Raw genomic sequence first — 13,695 nt, 5'->3', positions numbered from 1 at the left:
CCCCTATTTCTGTTTGATCTTGACACTTGGTAACGATTCAACGAATAGACAATTATAAAGTTATACAAAAGAAAATGTTAATTTAGTAAGACTTGCTTCAGATTGGCAGTTTTCCAGCACCCAAAGTTTTAAACGAATACAGGAAGTGTTTCTGCTGTTCTTAATGTATGGAAAGATATTCAAATGCTTGACATGCAGCAGGGGAGAATCCTGTGAAACGAAATGTCACCACTAGGTGGCAACGAGTGCTGTGGACATGCTATTAGCTTTTATATCCAGATTACCCATCACACCTTTTAAAATGGATTAACGTTACTGTTCAAGTTTTAAAACAAAAAAATATAATAATAATCTGGTTCACTCAGTGCTGCAGTTTTATTAAAAACCACTATTGTTAATGTCAAGAGTAGCATGGCTATGTAGATGCCAAATATCAGGATTAAATACTTTTTCATAATCTTAATATTTCAAATGAATATTTATACAATACTGAATCACCTGTGCATTTGAATTGCTTGCAGCCTGCTGTGAGGAACGTCTACGACAACCAGTCTACAAGAAATGGGACTACTTTTCGTGGCGGAAGGGGATCAGACGAGGCGGCGGCGTCCTTATTCACAGATGGTAGAAAAGCATCTAGCAAGCACAGAGACTCTGAAAAGGGGCGGGGCAGCCACCTGATAGGACGACGTCCGACGCTGCAGCCGCAGCCACTCGTAGGATGCGCATCACAGAAGTACTGAAAATTAAACTTTTATATATACTTGCGTCTGTTCCGGCGAGATTAAGAGTCTCAGACTGCAGCTCGCATGGGTTCGGCCTCAGATTCTGACGTAAAGGACGAGCTAATCCCATCTGCAGCAGCCTGCCGTCTCGCTTTCTGTACTGCAGAGTCCTTGTGGGGCAGCCGTCTGTGTGAAATCACTCCTGGCATGTCTTGGGGGAGGGGGTGGGATAGTGTTTGTCATCTTAAGATACCCCCACCCCCTTGGTGTGTGTTGTTTTTAAACCTCCCCTAGGGGACACCCCGCCATTCCGTTTGATTTTGCCATCCTGTCGGTCCCTTGCTCAGCCACGCTGCTGCTTACGTCTCCCATGTGCGGCGTGTCTGGGGTTCCTGTAGGAGAGGTTTAAGAGCCTGTGATGTAGGAGATGTAAGGAATGAATTAAAATAAAGAACAGAACCAGCCAGTCTGTCATTCTGCAGATTTGTCACTGGGTTTTGGTGTCACGGGGCCGGTCGCCAGACAAGCCTCTGGATCAGGGTGATGAATGGACCGGCGCCGGTGCCCCTGCCGCTCAGCGCCGGGCCCTGGGGCAGCCGCAGGCGTCGCCACACGCCGTCCTGCAGGCCCACATGGATCGCAGCTCCTGGGCAGAGTGCTGGGGCGAGGACAGCATATTCCGCTGGCAGTCCTTCTCGCACAGCCAGCCGGGGTCCTGCAGAGAGGACCGGCACAGCCGCTGAGCGTCAGGAGCAGCTGCAGCCACCAGAAGCAAATTTATCATCTTTTTTTTTTTATTATAAATGAAATGCGCAAAAAAAAAAGATGGGTGCAGCCAAAAGTGGAGGACAAGGACAAGTGGCTGCTGTCTTTACCACTTGTGCACGCAGATGAAGGGCCACATTAATCTAAGGGGACCGGTGCAGCCCTTTTTCCTTCAGGCCCGGCCCTGCGGGATCGTCTCACGCCGCCAAGCACGTGTCTAAGTGTGCGGAGCCGTTAAATCTACCTGATATTTCTGGGGTCCCACGGCGGCCATCCATATCCCCATGCTGACATCCTCACCCTGCGGGGGCACAGTTACTGTGTTGATTTACTCCCCGACTAAAGAAAAGTCTTCCTGCCTGCCACTAATACCGGTTTTGCAATCGTGTCCCTCTGCCAGGGCGGCAGGTACCTGGTAGGCCTTGAGTTTATCGCCGTTGTCGGCCAGCCACTGAACGAGGTCCCTGGAGACGACGTACCCCGAGCCGCAGGCGAAGGCGGGGTATGCGGGGCTGGCGTACTCCAGCTCCTGCCACTTACCGACGCGGTCCACCGCCCAGCTCTGCCTGAAACTGCGTGGCAAGCGTGAGCGGAGGGAGAACAGGCATGGGGGAACCCCCCCCCCCCCCACCACCACACAGACACGCACACTCCAGAAAAAGTAAAGCTCGTACTCACTTTCCCCACCAGAAATTGTTCCGCTTCAGTTGCTTTCGGTCTATCTTCATTAGCACGGCGTCCACGTCGATATAGCAATCATCATCCGTCTTCAGGAAAAGGCTGAAGTCAGCCCTTCTCACTGACCTATCAGAGTGCGAGCGGTCACTTTGATTAAAAACCGAAATCCGCTCGAAGAGCCCAAGTCACGTGAAGGAGAGGGTCCACGGCTTCGACCGCTGGTCGCGTACCACTTGTAAAACTGCAGCAGCTTAGACGGAACGTTCCGGTAGGTGTCCACCACGTCGACGAAGACGATGTCACCGTGCCGACGGCTCTCCCGTTCCAGCTCCTCCCCCTCCTCCTCCAGCCGGGCCGCGTGCCGCTCTCGGCGGGTCGGACGGCCCCGCAGCATCTCTGACAGAGCCTCCACATCTAGCAGAGTTCAGAGGTTAAGACGGCACCTACCAATGAAATGCTCACCCCCATCTGCCAGTGTCGTGGTTCGGCCTGGGGATCACCCTGTTTTGCGATTGGCCCCGTCTGTCCCAGCACCGCACTATTACCATATATGGTGAAGGTGAATCCTCCAGCTAGTCCCGGCAGACCACGGGCGCTCCTGTGGGGCAGCGTGCCCTCCGCCACCTGCAACGCATCACGCACCCCTTAGCCTGCACACACCCACTCTGTGCGCGTGTGTCTGCATATCTGACAAACACGCCACAATCCACCATGTCACACTTAATAAGCATCAGTAAAAACAAAACCAACTCGAATATGAGAGATTCAACTATTGCAAATTTTGAAACTTGTTTTTGGGTGTTTCTGTTTACATTTTACACCAAAAACTCCTGGGTCGTCTTTTTTTTTGGTGATCTCCTTTTGCTCTTCCTTTAATTCCACCCGGCAAAAAAAAATGGTCCATTCCATTTGCCCACCCCCTCCGGCTTCAACATTAAAGTCACCTGTTAATCTCTCACTTTCCACATTGCCGTCGCGCCGCACACCCTCCCCCCCCCCCCCCCGTCATGTCATACACTTCACGCCCTTACCGCAGACAACCTCAGCACCCCCCCGCCGGTGTTGAGCTGCACCCTGGAAATGTCCACCGTGGTCAGACTGGCGGAGTCCAGGCTCTCCCACACCAGCGAGCCCTCGAAGCCCTGGAGAAACAACGCGGCCAGATGCTGCGGTTTACGGGATCCCGCCACACTTCCTGAGCCTTCAATATGTCGGCCAATTAGCACAGGCAGCTGTGTTTGTAGAACATTAAACTGGTGTCAAGAGATCTAGGAATATGAAGATCCATCCGTGTGACAGACATCCAACAACATGCCGTTAGTTCAATCTGGCGTAAATAGAACAGGCTGCTCCGACTCTAGCTGGTTGGCTCAGGCTATTCATTAAACCCAACGCGCCTAGACTCCGCTTTCTGAGGTCCCGCGGCAGCTGACCCCCTCCTACCCGTGGCAGGATGAATTGCTCCACCGGCTTGTACCACACTCCGTTCACATTGGTGCCTGTGCTGATGGCACTGAAGCGAGCTGTCACCACGGGTTCCTGCAGGGGGCACCAAAGAGCACGCTTTCATGGAAGCGGAAACTTTGAAGACAGACGCTCGCAGGTCTCCTTGGCTGCAGGATGGGCTGACTTTTGCTTTGCTCTAGTTTTTTTTTTTACCAGTCGATAGCTAGATGGGAATTTACTCTGCAAATTTCTACAGGCGCTAATTAAGCAGAGCCTGCACTGGTCTGTGATATGCCAGCCTAGACACGGTCCTCTCTCCTGCAGGTCAGAATAGGGTCATGCAGTGTGCCTCGTTACCACGGCGACACTCACCTCCTGGTCCACCTGGAAAAGCTTGACGGTGATGTTGCCGTGGAGCTCCTGAGCGGGGCCGTCTGGGAAGACGCCCAGGCGTGTGACCACCAGGGGGTGCAGCACCTTGAAGTCCAAGCTGAGCACGGAGACGTTGGAAGGACCGAGAGCAGAGCCGTGCTGCACGGTGAGGACCTCCAGCTCCTGGGAATCTGCTGCGAGCCAGAGCCAACACCTGTCAATGCCCCCCCCCTTACCCCCACCCCGGCACATTCCCAGAATCCCTGATCCATCACTGCCACGCTGACAATGCTTCGCCCCTGCTGATCTAAGATCACAGAAGGGGGGGGGGCTTATGGGTGCTGGTGGTGAGGCGAGGGGGGGGGGCTTCATTTAAAAAAGACGGGCATATGGGCACGTTCCACATTATTCCTCGCGTCAGCACTCCAAAGCACTTCTCATCCTGGGGGGGAGCTTCCTGTCTAAAGGCAGACTCATCTCAGCAGGGGAGGGGGGGACTTCTTAATTAGGAAAAGAACAGTTTATTACCCAGGAGATCAATGGGAAGTACAAGGCCGTTAAAGGGAGGCTACGTTCTATTTTACGGCTTACGGAAAAATAAAAACTTCCCTTTTCCGCAGGCAAGAAGCGATTAAGCAGTAATGCTCTCTAGGTGAGCATCCCCACAGCAGATGTTCTGAACTTGCGGGGAGTGACAGAAATGAAGCCTCGATGCCGGGAGTCGTTCTCTGAACTCGGAGGCTAATTGAAATGCTCGTTTGCAAAGTCTCGTCAGCACAATAAAAAAAAAAAACAAGAAACGGCGCTTCCCTCCGCAGAGAGGAGCAGCGCGAGAGCAGCGCTCGCTGCCAATTAATCGTCCACTTAGCGGGCGTGCTGACCTGAATTCAGAGCTAAAAGCGTAATTGCGTTTTAACGCGCTGAGTCGCGCAGCACTGCCTGCCGCCCAGGAAAGGCATGCAAAAGGTGTATTAGACATTCAAAATGACACGTTGTAAACATGACGTTTCACCGGTGATCGGTGCTTGTGAAGGGCAATTACCTGCCTAACAATGAAGGACTGCTATAAGGGTGGGGGGGGCGCCGTTAACCTTACCGGGTTCGGTGATGTTCAGCAGGGTGCACGAGTACGGGTCCTCCAGGTCCTCCTCGGGTATGGCGCAGCCATGTCTGCCGACGATGAATTTCACCTGCACCCTACGGCCCGGAGGTGCCGGACATGGTCAGACAGCCGTAACAGGTCCAGCCCAGGAAAAGGACACGTGCTCCATAAACGCGAAAATGGATGCAGTTCATACAACGATAGAACAAACAACATGCTGGATTGTACAGTGTTTTAACCTTGTCGGCTACGCACCGCTGTCGGAACTGGGGATGTTCCCTGAGGTACCCCAGCCAGGTGTCCCTTATCGCGGCTCTTAGCGCATGGTGGTGACGCGCCGACAAAACTCCGACCAGAACTTCAGGGGCCCGCAGCTGCTGATCTGTCCGATTGAAAGCATTTAAGGAGAGAGAGGGTTCATGCGTCTCCCTGACAGAACTGACAGCCCTGTGTTGCAGGTGGCAAACTGGGAAACGCCGTGGTTTTACAAGATCGCAGAAGGAGCCCGAATTACACAGCATCTGGGGACAGAAAAATCACAATTCAGATGCCTGACGATCCATGCAAAGTAGACGGTTCCAAAGGGGATATAACAGTACAGCAACCCGTATCACCTGCTCAACGAGACGTATCCCTCCGGTACCTGGTGTATAACGGAGTAATTAAAGCCGCTTAAAAATGCGACTTACCCCGTTCTGCCAAGTATAACAATCCATCGTAGGATTACAATACGTATCATTAAGGTGCGGTGCTAAATAAATTCAATTATGGAGCTGTCATCTCTGATAAGAATATAGCTGAAACACACAGCTTGCCGTCAGCCGACAAATGCCCCACCGAACCAGAGATGCGCGCATCTTTACATCCGTTGCGAAAAGCTGCAGTTTGAGATTGTTTCGTTTGAAATGCAAAGTCTTATATATATTATCTCAAAGCGATGCAGAAATACCTTAAAGGGACGAGAAACCGGAGCATAATCGGGCCCCGCTCGCGATAACGGAGAAAAGTTGGGGAAACTGCACGAGACATGTACCTGAATCCTGCAAATCCAAGAAGAAGGCGGCTCTGTTCGCCAGCAGCCAGAGATGCAGCGCAACGGCGACGGCACACGGACACAGCAGCAATGCTAGACTTCGCATGGACGGGCTCCTGGCGGTGGGTCCCCCGCGCTGGACAGGCCGTCTGCAAAGAGGCACTCGGCAGAGCGCCTCCAAAAAGCATAACTGCGCTTCCGAAAGCGATGCTCTCCGACTCCCGTCCCGTGTACGCCTCCTGCGGGCGCCGCGAGCCTCCCGACCACCGCGCAGCCAATTGGAAGCGGCGGAGCGGCTTCGCTAAGCTTCCTGGGGCTTGAAGTCGGCACCGGAGACACCTAGATCCGCAAGTGTATTTCGGAGGGTGTCAATCGAGAGGCTGCGAGGGGGGCTTGCGGGTACCTTGCAACAAAACAGTTAACCCGTTAGTCCCTGTTAATCAGTTCCCATTTACAAGCATTCATTTAAAATAGCACACGGATTTTGCACATTAAACAGGTGTAACATGTTAAAAATGAGCCGACGCTGATGACTCTATAGCTGTCACTTTATGCAGATTTGCCCGAAAAACTGCAAAGTGTTGACCGTAGTCGACTTGTCGTTTACAGAAGTTCCGCTAGGGGTCAGAATTTCCCCAAACAGACAGATTTCTGCAATCGGCAGTGAATATTGATTTACAGAATTTTGAGAGATGACGGTGACGAGTGGAGATTCTTTCTCAATTTGTTAGTCTTTTATTAAAATTACTTGATTTTCATTTACTTATGAACACCCGTTGGGTTCCAAGCCAACACCAGACCATTCATCATGGTTCTTGGTCTTCCCAAACGGTACAAATGAGAGAAACATTCAAAGACAAGAAAAGCATTTAACATCAGTGAGTTGTGTTGTGTTCAGTGTCTGTTTGCATTCATCAAAACAGTAACGAGGTATGAGATTAAGAGAAAGGGCTAGTGTTTTTCCTATTTGAAAAGTTGCACGTCAGGGAAAACAAACATAACACTAAAATATTTCAATGCAGGGTAATGGTGGGACATTTAAAGATTTTATTAATTAAAACTTCGTACTTAAATTTGTCATTGCTTGAGCCACAGCCCATCTAAACAGGCACCTTAATCAAAGTGCAGTTCACATTTTGAAACATGGGCTATATATCAAGTAATGCAGTCATATTTTATTAAAAACCTACTGGTGGTTAAAATTTATGTGTGATGATGAAAACAAACATTAAGACTCTCCATTTTGCAGCATTAAACATGAGCTTACGCCAGCGTAGCGTCCTGACAGATGAGCATTAGAAATGGCCCTGAGCCCGGGGTTCGGAGTCGGGTCCTCCCACAGTTTTCTGGAGCGGAGCGTACTGATGGGGCTCGGTGGCAGCGCGGAGGAGAAGCCAGGGACGCCTTGACGGCTCTAGTCAGACTGACGTAATCATCAGCCGCACGGTGCCATAGCGCGGCTGCAGTGGCCCCCGGCTTTGTGCCGAGGGACGCGAATGAAAGCTTCCCGCAGAACAATGCACGGTGGCGCTGTGCAAGGACACAAGTCGGTCTCCAAGACAACCGCGCGGGGTCTGCGCGCTCCTCGTGAATAAATCCCTCTTTCTCATCAGATGCTGGATTGCAGCCGGCGAACGGGGCGCACTGGGGTTACTTTCTGCGGCGCGCTCTCGTCAACCCACCTGTCTACGCGCATGGAGCGCGCGCCCGCGGTTTCTCACGCGTCCAGCCGCTAACAGGGCCGCTAGGAGGAGCCGGGTCAGCTGCAGGGTTCCGAGGTCAAATGTCCGGTATCACTATAAGTGCCATAGTTATAATGGCAGCCACGCTGAAATATTCAAACTCTGCGATATAACACACACCTGATGTCACCAAAACAGGCCACGACAAGCGTTAAATTCATAATGACCCTAATTTTTAAACAGTATCAACAGAAAGAATTTAAGTTGCAGTCATTTTTGAGTTGCATCGTCATTATTTAATACATATCTGTATATATTATATACATACATTCATGAACACGCACGCACACACACACACAATCTAGCGCTATCATTTGACGACCCATCCATCTATATCCACATACATATGTAGCCAGATGGTGACACATTAGCAGGAAACTAAAAATCATGGCGTGCAGCTTATTCATGACCTTGCATTAATGTAAAAGTCTGACAGATAAATACTAATTAAATTCTAACTAGATAAATTGACTGCAAATAATAAAAATCTCAGGGATGCCGGCTGATATGGGTAAAGTGTAATACTTTCCTTGGCTCAGCAGTCTCCCTGCTTATTGCGTTTATAAATGGAACATTTCTCAGACTCCCAGCATTATGTTCAGAGTAACGGGCTGAAAATATGCCTGCAACGCAGACTGTGAAGTTTATCAAGCTAAAAATAAATTTACTGTACGCACTTCAAACTGTCCTTCACCTGAATGAGCTATGGAGCAGTTTACATTTGCATCACATTAAAGTGTCATAGGGACTAAACACAGTCTTCTGATTCCTGCATTCACTTTTTTTTTTCCTTTCCTTGGAGGAGGGGAGGTTGGGTTGGTACTGAAATGTAGCAGCTTTCAGGTAGTTTCCTGTCCCTAGACAGCCGGCAGCGGCGTCGTCACAGAACAAACAGACTCGGATGTGTGTAAGAGAAACGTGTGTCGATGAGAGGATTCAGGCCGACCTGGTGACGCACTGCCGATAGACTGGGGCTGCAGGGGACCCTCAGAGCCGAGGAGCCACATCGCAGGCAGGCCTCCTGGTGCCTGGGCTGGGTCAGGTCAGGCCGGCCGATACCGAGGTGACAGAGGCAAACTCACTAGGAAGCCTAGCTCTAAAAATCAGGGGACGATACACATCCAAAAATAGTAAAATAAGCATGTGGTGTTATTGGCTGCTAGAATGTGGAACTATACTACAGCTATTTCTGGCATCCATATAATTCACAAAGCAGCAGCGAAAACTACATGTTGATTCCTAATTTTAATACCACTGCAGTGTATTATCCATTTCTCTGCCTGTTTTTCGTGGTATTTTTAGATAGATCGGAGACAACCTGGCAGACGGTCAAGTCCAGTTCGCTTGGCTCAACTCCGTTCCTCTTAAGAGCATTAAAAAAATGCATGAGAAAATGTTTAAGGGCTTAGTTTATGAAGCCAAAACACTCTGCCATTTGTTCCTTTTCAGGGGCTTCACACCGGCTAAGCACACTATGAAATGCGCCCGAATGATGCGAACATAATTATTCTCCTTTTGCGGTTTTGAGTGCTTCTGAATAATTGTGCCTGTTGGAAGCTCCCAATAGGGGCTTTATGCAAATCTCAATTAGCTTCTTTCCGCAAAAAGCCAGGCAAAGTCAGTCCTCCTGTTCATGAGATGCCGCCCCTCCACAACCCCCCCCCCCCCCCCCTTCCCCCGGGGGTCCCTTCAACGTGGGGCGAGTCACAGTATGACCCGAGGCAGAAACAGAAAGTCTGCCGTTTGTTGTTGCGCCCACAGCGTGCGCATCTTGGCCAGCAATGGCCTTGACCCCTATATTCCAGGACACTTTTATCTATAGTAACATTCTTTGTGAAAGCAGGGGTTAAAGGCTCAGGAGTCCAAAGGTGAAAACACTCCCCCGACTCTGGGATTTGAACTGGCAACCATCCGATCACAGCCATAGTCACCGTGGAGTCGTTCCAGCTAAAAGGATAACAGTTCGACCACTCATGGGACGTGAACCAGCAACCATCACATTACATGGTCACTTCTAATTACCGTGAAGCACTGCTGGGGTCTTTCTCAGCTCCAGCTGGCAAACATTCCACAAACCGCGCAAAAATAACCCACCGCAAGACATCTGACGGGAAAGTCTAAATCCGTGGCCCAGTGGCACAGAATCACAGCACCAGCAATGACCAATATCAAGCTCAGTGAGAAACTCTCTAATTAGCATGTGTGACAGGTAGCCACGTAACTACTGTGTTAACGAGGGCTCCTCGACTCCGCATCGACTTCACTCCCGCCCTCCCTGAATCCACTGACCTTCTCTGAAACGCTGGAGGACATTTCCAAGCAGAGCGCAATGTGGATACGCTTTGCCCGAGACAGGCTCCGTCAAAACCCCCCAGGCGGCCCAAATTCTCAGAGAAATTGGACAGGCATAGAGGAAATAAGAGAGAAGCCCGAAATGTGACACGAACACAAACGCCCAGCTTGTTAGCTCCTCAGCTCGCGTTTGTTATGAAACATGTTTCCTGTGGCTGTATAATGATTAGAAACGTCAATTTCATCCTGTAAGCAGATTGTGCAAATAAGATGTTAATCGATAAGATGGGACTCCAGTGGCATGAAACCCCACAGTCGCAACCAAAACTGCCCCCAGAAGGACCCACGGGGTGGGTAATAGCCTGGCCAGCTTCCTAATGCAGAGCACAGCAGCCTACAAGCGGCAGAAGTAATTTGGACAATTTGATGATTTTTGGAGACCCCAGCTCACCCGTGTGAAAGTAAACGAGAGCGAGTGGCTTTCGCCAGACCGAACGACGGGCTAAACAGCAACACTGGAGTGTGGGGAGAGGGCGGGGTGGGGGGGGGCTCGAAGGGGGCGGCTGTGGAACCGTGGGCAGCGGTGCTCGTGGAATGAAGGATGAGTCACGGAGGCTAAAGTTGGCAGGCCTCCGCCGGAGAACCTGCCGGAAATGCCGCGGAAGGGAACCTGAGCCGATTCAGGTGCGCGTGGAGCGACGGCGCGCGGAGCCTGACACACCACTGGGCGTTTGCGGCCTCTGCGGCGAGGGGGAGTTTGACAGGGTCTCCGCAGAGGAGGAGCCGGCAGCGACGGCCTATTACAGGAAGTGCGGAGTCAGTCACAAGCACTTGGACCGCTGTGCTTATTATTCCCAGCGAAAGCGGCTCACTGGCACGAGAGGAGGAGCTGCCCCCCCACCACAGCCCACCAGGTCTGAGAGATACTGTCGTCATGGTGACCTCCAGTGGGAAAGATCAGGACACCGCTGTTGTGCCTTCAGGTATCCAGGCTTCAGTTGTGTGACCTCAGCTTCTGCCGGCATCAACTGGGAGGCGTGAGTGAGACTGCGGGGGCAAAGAGGAGGAGGTTCGCAGATTTGTGCCGCCATGACACTGCAGGAGAGGAAGGATGAAGGAGCCCAGAGGCCCTGCCCTGGCTTCGCCATGACAACCAACAGGACCCCGATCTCTTAAGCAGCCGAATGGAAGCATAGGGGCTTTCATCTGCATTAGCTTATCCGCATTTTATATTTCAAATGCTAAACTTGGGCTGAATATAACGGAAACCAAGAGCTCGCTACCCCGGTCGGGGACCAAGGGGGGTGCCACGTCACTCAGCGCGGACCACAGGGTTCACCTTTCCAAAAGCAGAAGTGATCCATACTCTGTAAATATACTTTTTTTTTTTTTTGAAAACTGAACATCAATCCTTACAACAGGCACAGTGCCGGAGTAGCTGACAGCTAATGCTGAGCTGTAATTATATACCAGTTAAACTGTTTGTCAAATTGAGTGCTAATGGTTATGGAGCTACTAATTTCCAGCAGAAAGGGAGTATTCATCACATACACAAGCCCCTGCGGTTCCCCGTGTGTCCCCCCGCCTCAGCCTGACATAATTACAGCCCTCCGCATCGCAGCGAGCCAAACCGCGCTCCGTTGGGCTACCCGGAACCGCCAATCAGCTACATTTTCACATATTCATTGAGGCGCGGTGGGCATGGGAATCGCCGGGCCAGACGCGGGGAGCTGGCGAGCTACCGGCCCAGCCCACCTCCAGTGCGGAGGTGACGGACCCGACAGCCAGGCCGATCCCAGGTTCTCCAACCATCTGCAATATGAGAATTAAACCTGGGGGGGGGAGAAACGGTGACACTGTGTAGGAACAAAGGCTTCACTAATCCCCCCCCCTAAACAACAGGCTCCCACAGTCACCATAACGTTAGCTAATTATCAGCTGAAACTGGGCCATGCTCACCATTTCGTCATGCTTACATTACCCAGTACCAAAGATAAAATCTCTCCCCCCCTACCGTATTTAGTAAATGAATGTGAAATTGACATGCACTAATTGACTAACAATTTCCCTCAGTCGCCGTGGGAACTGCAGCTTGCTGGCTTTTTACATCACCAGGGCCTCCCAGCTGATCCATCGTGAAACCTGAGCTTCTATTTTGAGTGAAACACCGCAGGCTGTTAAGCTCTCGACATCAGAGCCCCCCCCCCAGGTTCCCCCACAGCCCTCAGTGAGCGAGATCAACCAATCAGGAAGACGCATAAAGGGATTTGGGGCAAGAGATCAGTCGTAATCACCTGACACTCGGGCAAACATCCAAATGTTTAAATGCCTCTAACCCTGATGTCACAGGCGGCACAGGTCAATTAACGGCAGGCTCGTTAACGCGGTTAACGAGCAGAGAACGCTGCGGAAACACATAGCTGTAGATTACTTACCTACAGTATATCGTCCTCTCCCGCACACTTCTGGCAGAACCATATCTTTACTTACCTTCAATGCAGGGCAAAGAAAACCACGACTTCCTGTCGGTGCTATAGACTCCGTATTCTCAGCCTAGCATAACAGTCAAGAGCAGAAATTAAGCACGCTTCATTATGTCTTAATAAAATATAATAAAACTCCATTAACTACAATATATTGCCAGTCACACAGCAGATATTTCCCTGGTCAGGCAGTTCTGAGTAAATCCCCTCTTACTGCAATGTTTGTACAACAGAAGCCAGAAAGCAGAACCCTCTGGCCTGCTCTGTAAAGCCACATGCCAATTGTACTAATTAGCACTTAATCTACATTACGAATTAATTGCCTGCATTAAGCCTTTAAACTGGTAAAGGCTATGGCCCCATCGCGTAACCAGCGCTGACGAGAAACCGTAGGTAGCATTCTACAGAAGGTGGACTCGCCAATAAAGAGCTGTTGTGTGACCGTGCAGCGGATTAAACTCACCTCGGTCTTCCCAGGAGGGGTTCTGATGGCCTGTTTCGTGCTACATCATTGGATTAGGAGCCGACACTAATCTGGTTCCAGCAGCCACAGGGGACATGAGCTCTTGCGTCGCCCCTCCCTAACCATGCATATTATTGCATGTTCTTCTCTAAAATGTGGAAAATAAACTTGGGACCGTTTCAGATGACCGGAGAACAGCGCAGCTCACAACACACGTCTACAGCTGGCCTCTGGAAATGCGGCATGACGAGTGTGGCGAGATCTGCTGATTAGCATCTAATAAGGGGTACGGTTGGTACAGAGAGCCACACGCACCGTGTCCCGCAGGACGGAGTGGCGGGGGGACTCCCGCAGCCAGGCACGATGACAGAGACACTCTCAGACAAGCACACAAAGGTGACGTATGACCCAATTAGTGTGACAAATGGGAAAAAATTATATATATAAAAAAAAAAAAAAAGTTCAAGGACCGGCTCTGTGTAGCAAGTGAAACCAGCAAGCCAACCCTCCCCCAGGTGAATTCAACACAAAAACAGTCATTTCTGTACAGCTGTATCCAAATCTATAATTTACATGCAAAGTAAGCAGTCAATG

At 50.8% G+C, this 13,695-nt stretch overlaps 1 protein-coding gene across 3 annotated transcripts; it reads right to left on the bottom strand.

The window, feature by feature from the left end:
* Positions 1–356: 356 nt before the first annotated feature.
* On the bottom strand, positions 357–9,483 carry b3galnt2 (beta-1,3-N-acetylgalactosaminyltransferase 2). 3 transcript variants are annotated; one of them, XM_023796205.2, is made up of 14 exons: positions 8,810–9,483; positions 7,804–7,965; positions 6,122–6,524; positions 5,344–5,470; positions 5,083–5,183; positions 3,987–4,180; positions 3,612–3,707; positions 3,200–3,310; positions 2,714–2,792; positions 2,399–2,582; positions 2,169–2,294; positions 1,903–2,062; positions 1,735–1,791; positions 357–1,440 (listed from the first exon to the last, which is right to left on the bottom strand). In XM_023796205.2, exons 3-14 carry the CDS (start codon positions 6,225–6,227, stop codon positions 1,300–1,302), a joined length of 1,482 nt encoding a protein of 493 aa, XP_023651973.2. In that variant the 5' UTR covers positions 6,228–6,524; positions 7,804–7,965; positions 8,810–9,483; the 3' UTR covers positions 357–1,299. The 3 variants fall into 3 exon arrangements, with proteins under 3 accessions (XP_023651973.2, XP_023651972.2, XP_023651971.2); XM_023796204.2 differs by lacking the exons at positions 6,122–6,524; positions 7,804–7,965; positions 8,810–9,483 and having other exon boundaries at positions 3,987–4,177; positions 5,344–6,034; XM_023796203.2 differs by lacking the exons at positions 6,122–6,524; positions 7,804–7,965; positions 8,810–9,483 and having other exon boundaries at positions 5,344–6,033.
* Between the last annotated feature and the right edge of the window lie 4,212 nt (positions 9,484–13,695).

The sequence above is a fragment of the Paramormyrops kingsleyae genome, chromosome 3 (genome assembly GCF_048594095.1).
Source record: "Paramormyrops kingsleyae isolate MSU_618 chromosome 3, PKINGS_0.4, whole genome shotgun sequence".
Taxonomy (NCBI): Eukaryota; Metazoa; Chordata; class Actinopteri; order Osteoglossiformes; family Mormyridae; genus Paramormyrops; species Paramormyrops kingsleyae.
This window is presented reverse-complemented; position numbering and strand designations above follow the sequence as displayed.

Bases quoted from the DNA above. Each gene is read 5' to 3' on its own strand.
- b3galnt2 (XM_023796203.2), bottom strand. From the start codon at position 5,609: ATGCTGTGTAATTCGGGCTCCTTCTGCGATCTTGTAAAACCACGGCGT. The intron at 2,583-2,713 runs GTAATAGTGCGG...GAACTCTGCTAG, and splicing joins ATTCACCTTCACCATATATG to ATGTGGAGGCTCTGTCAGAG. The intron at 2,295-2,398 runs GTACGCGACCAG...GCACTCTGATAG, and splicing joins CTGCTGCAGTTTTACAAGTG to GTCAGTGAGAAGGGCTGACT.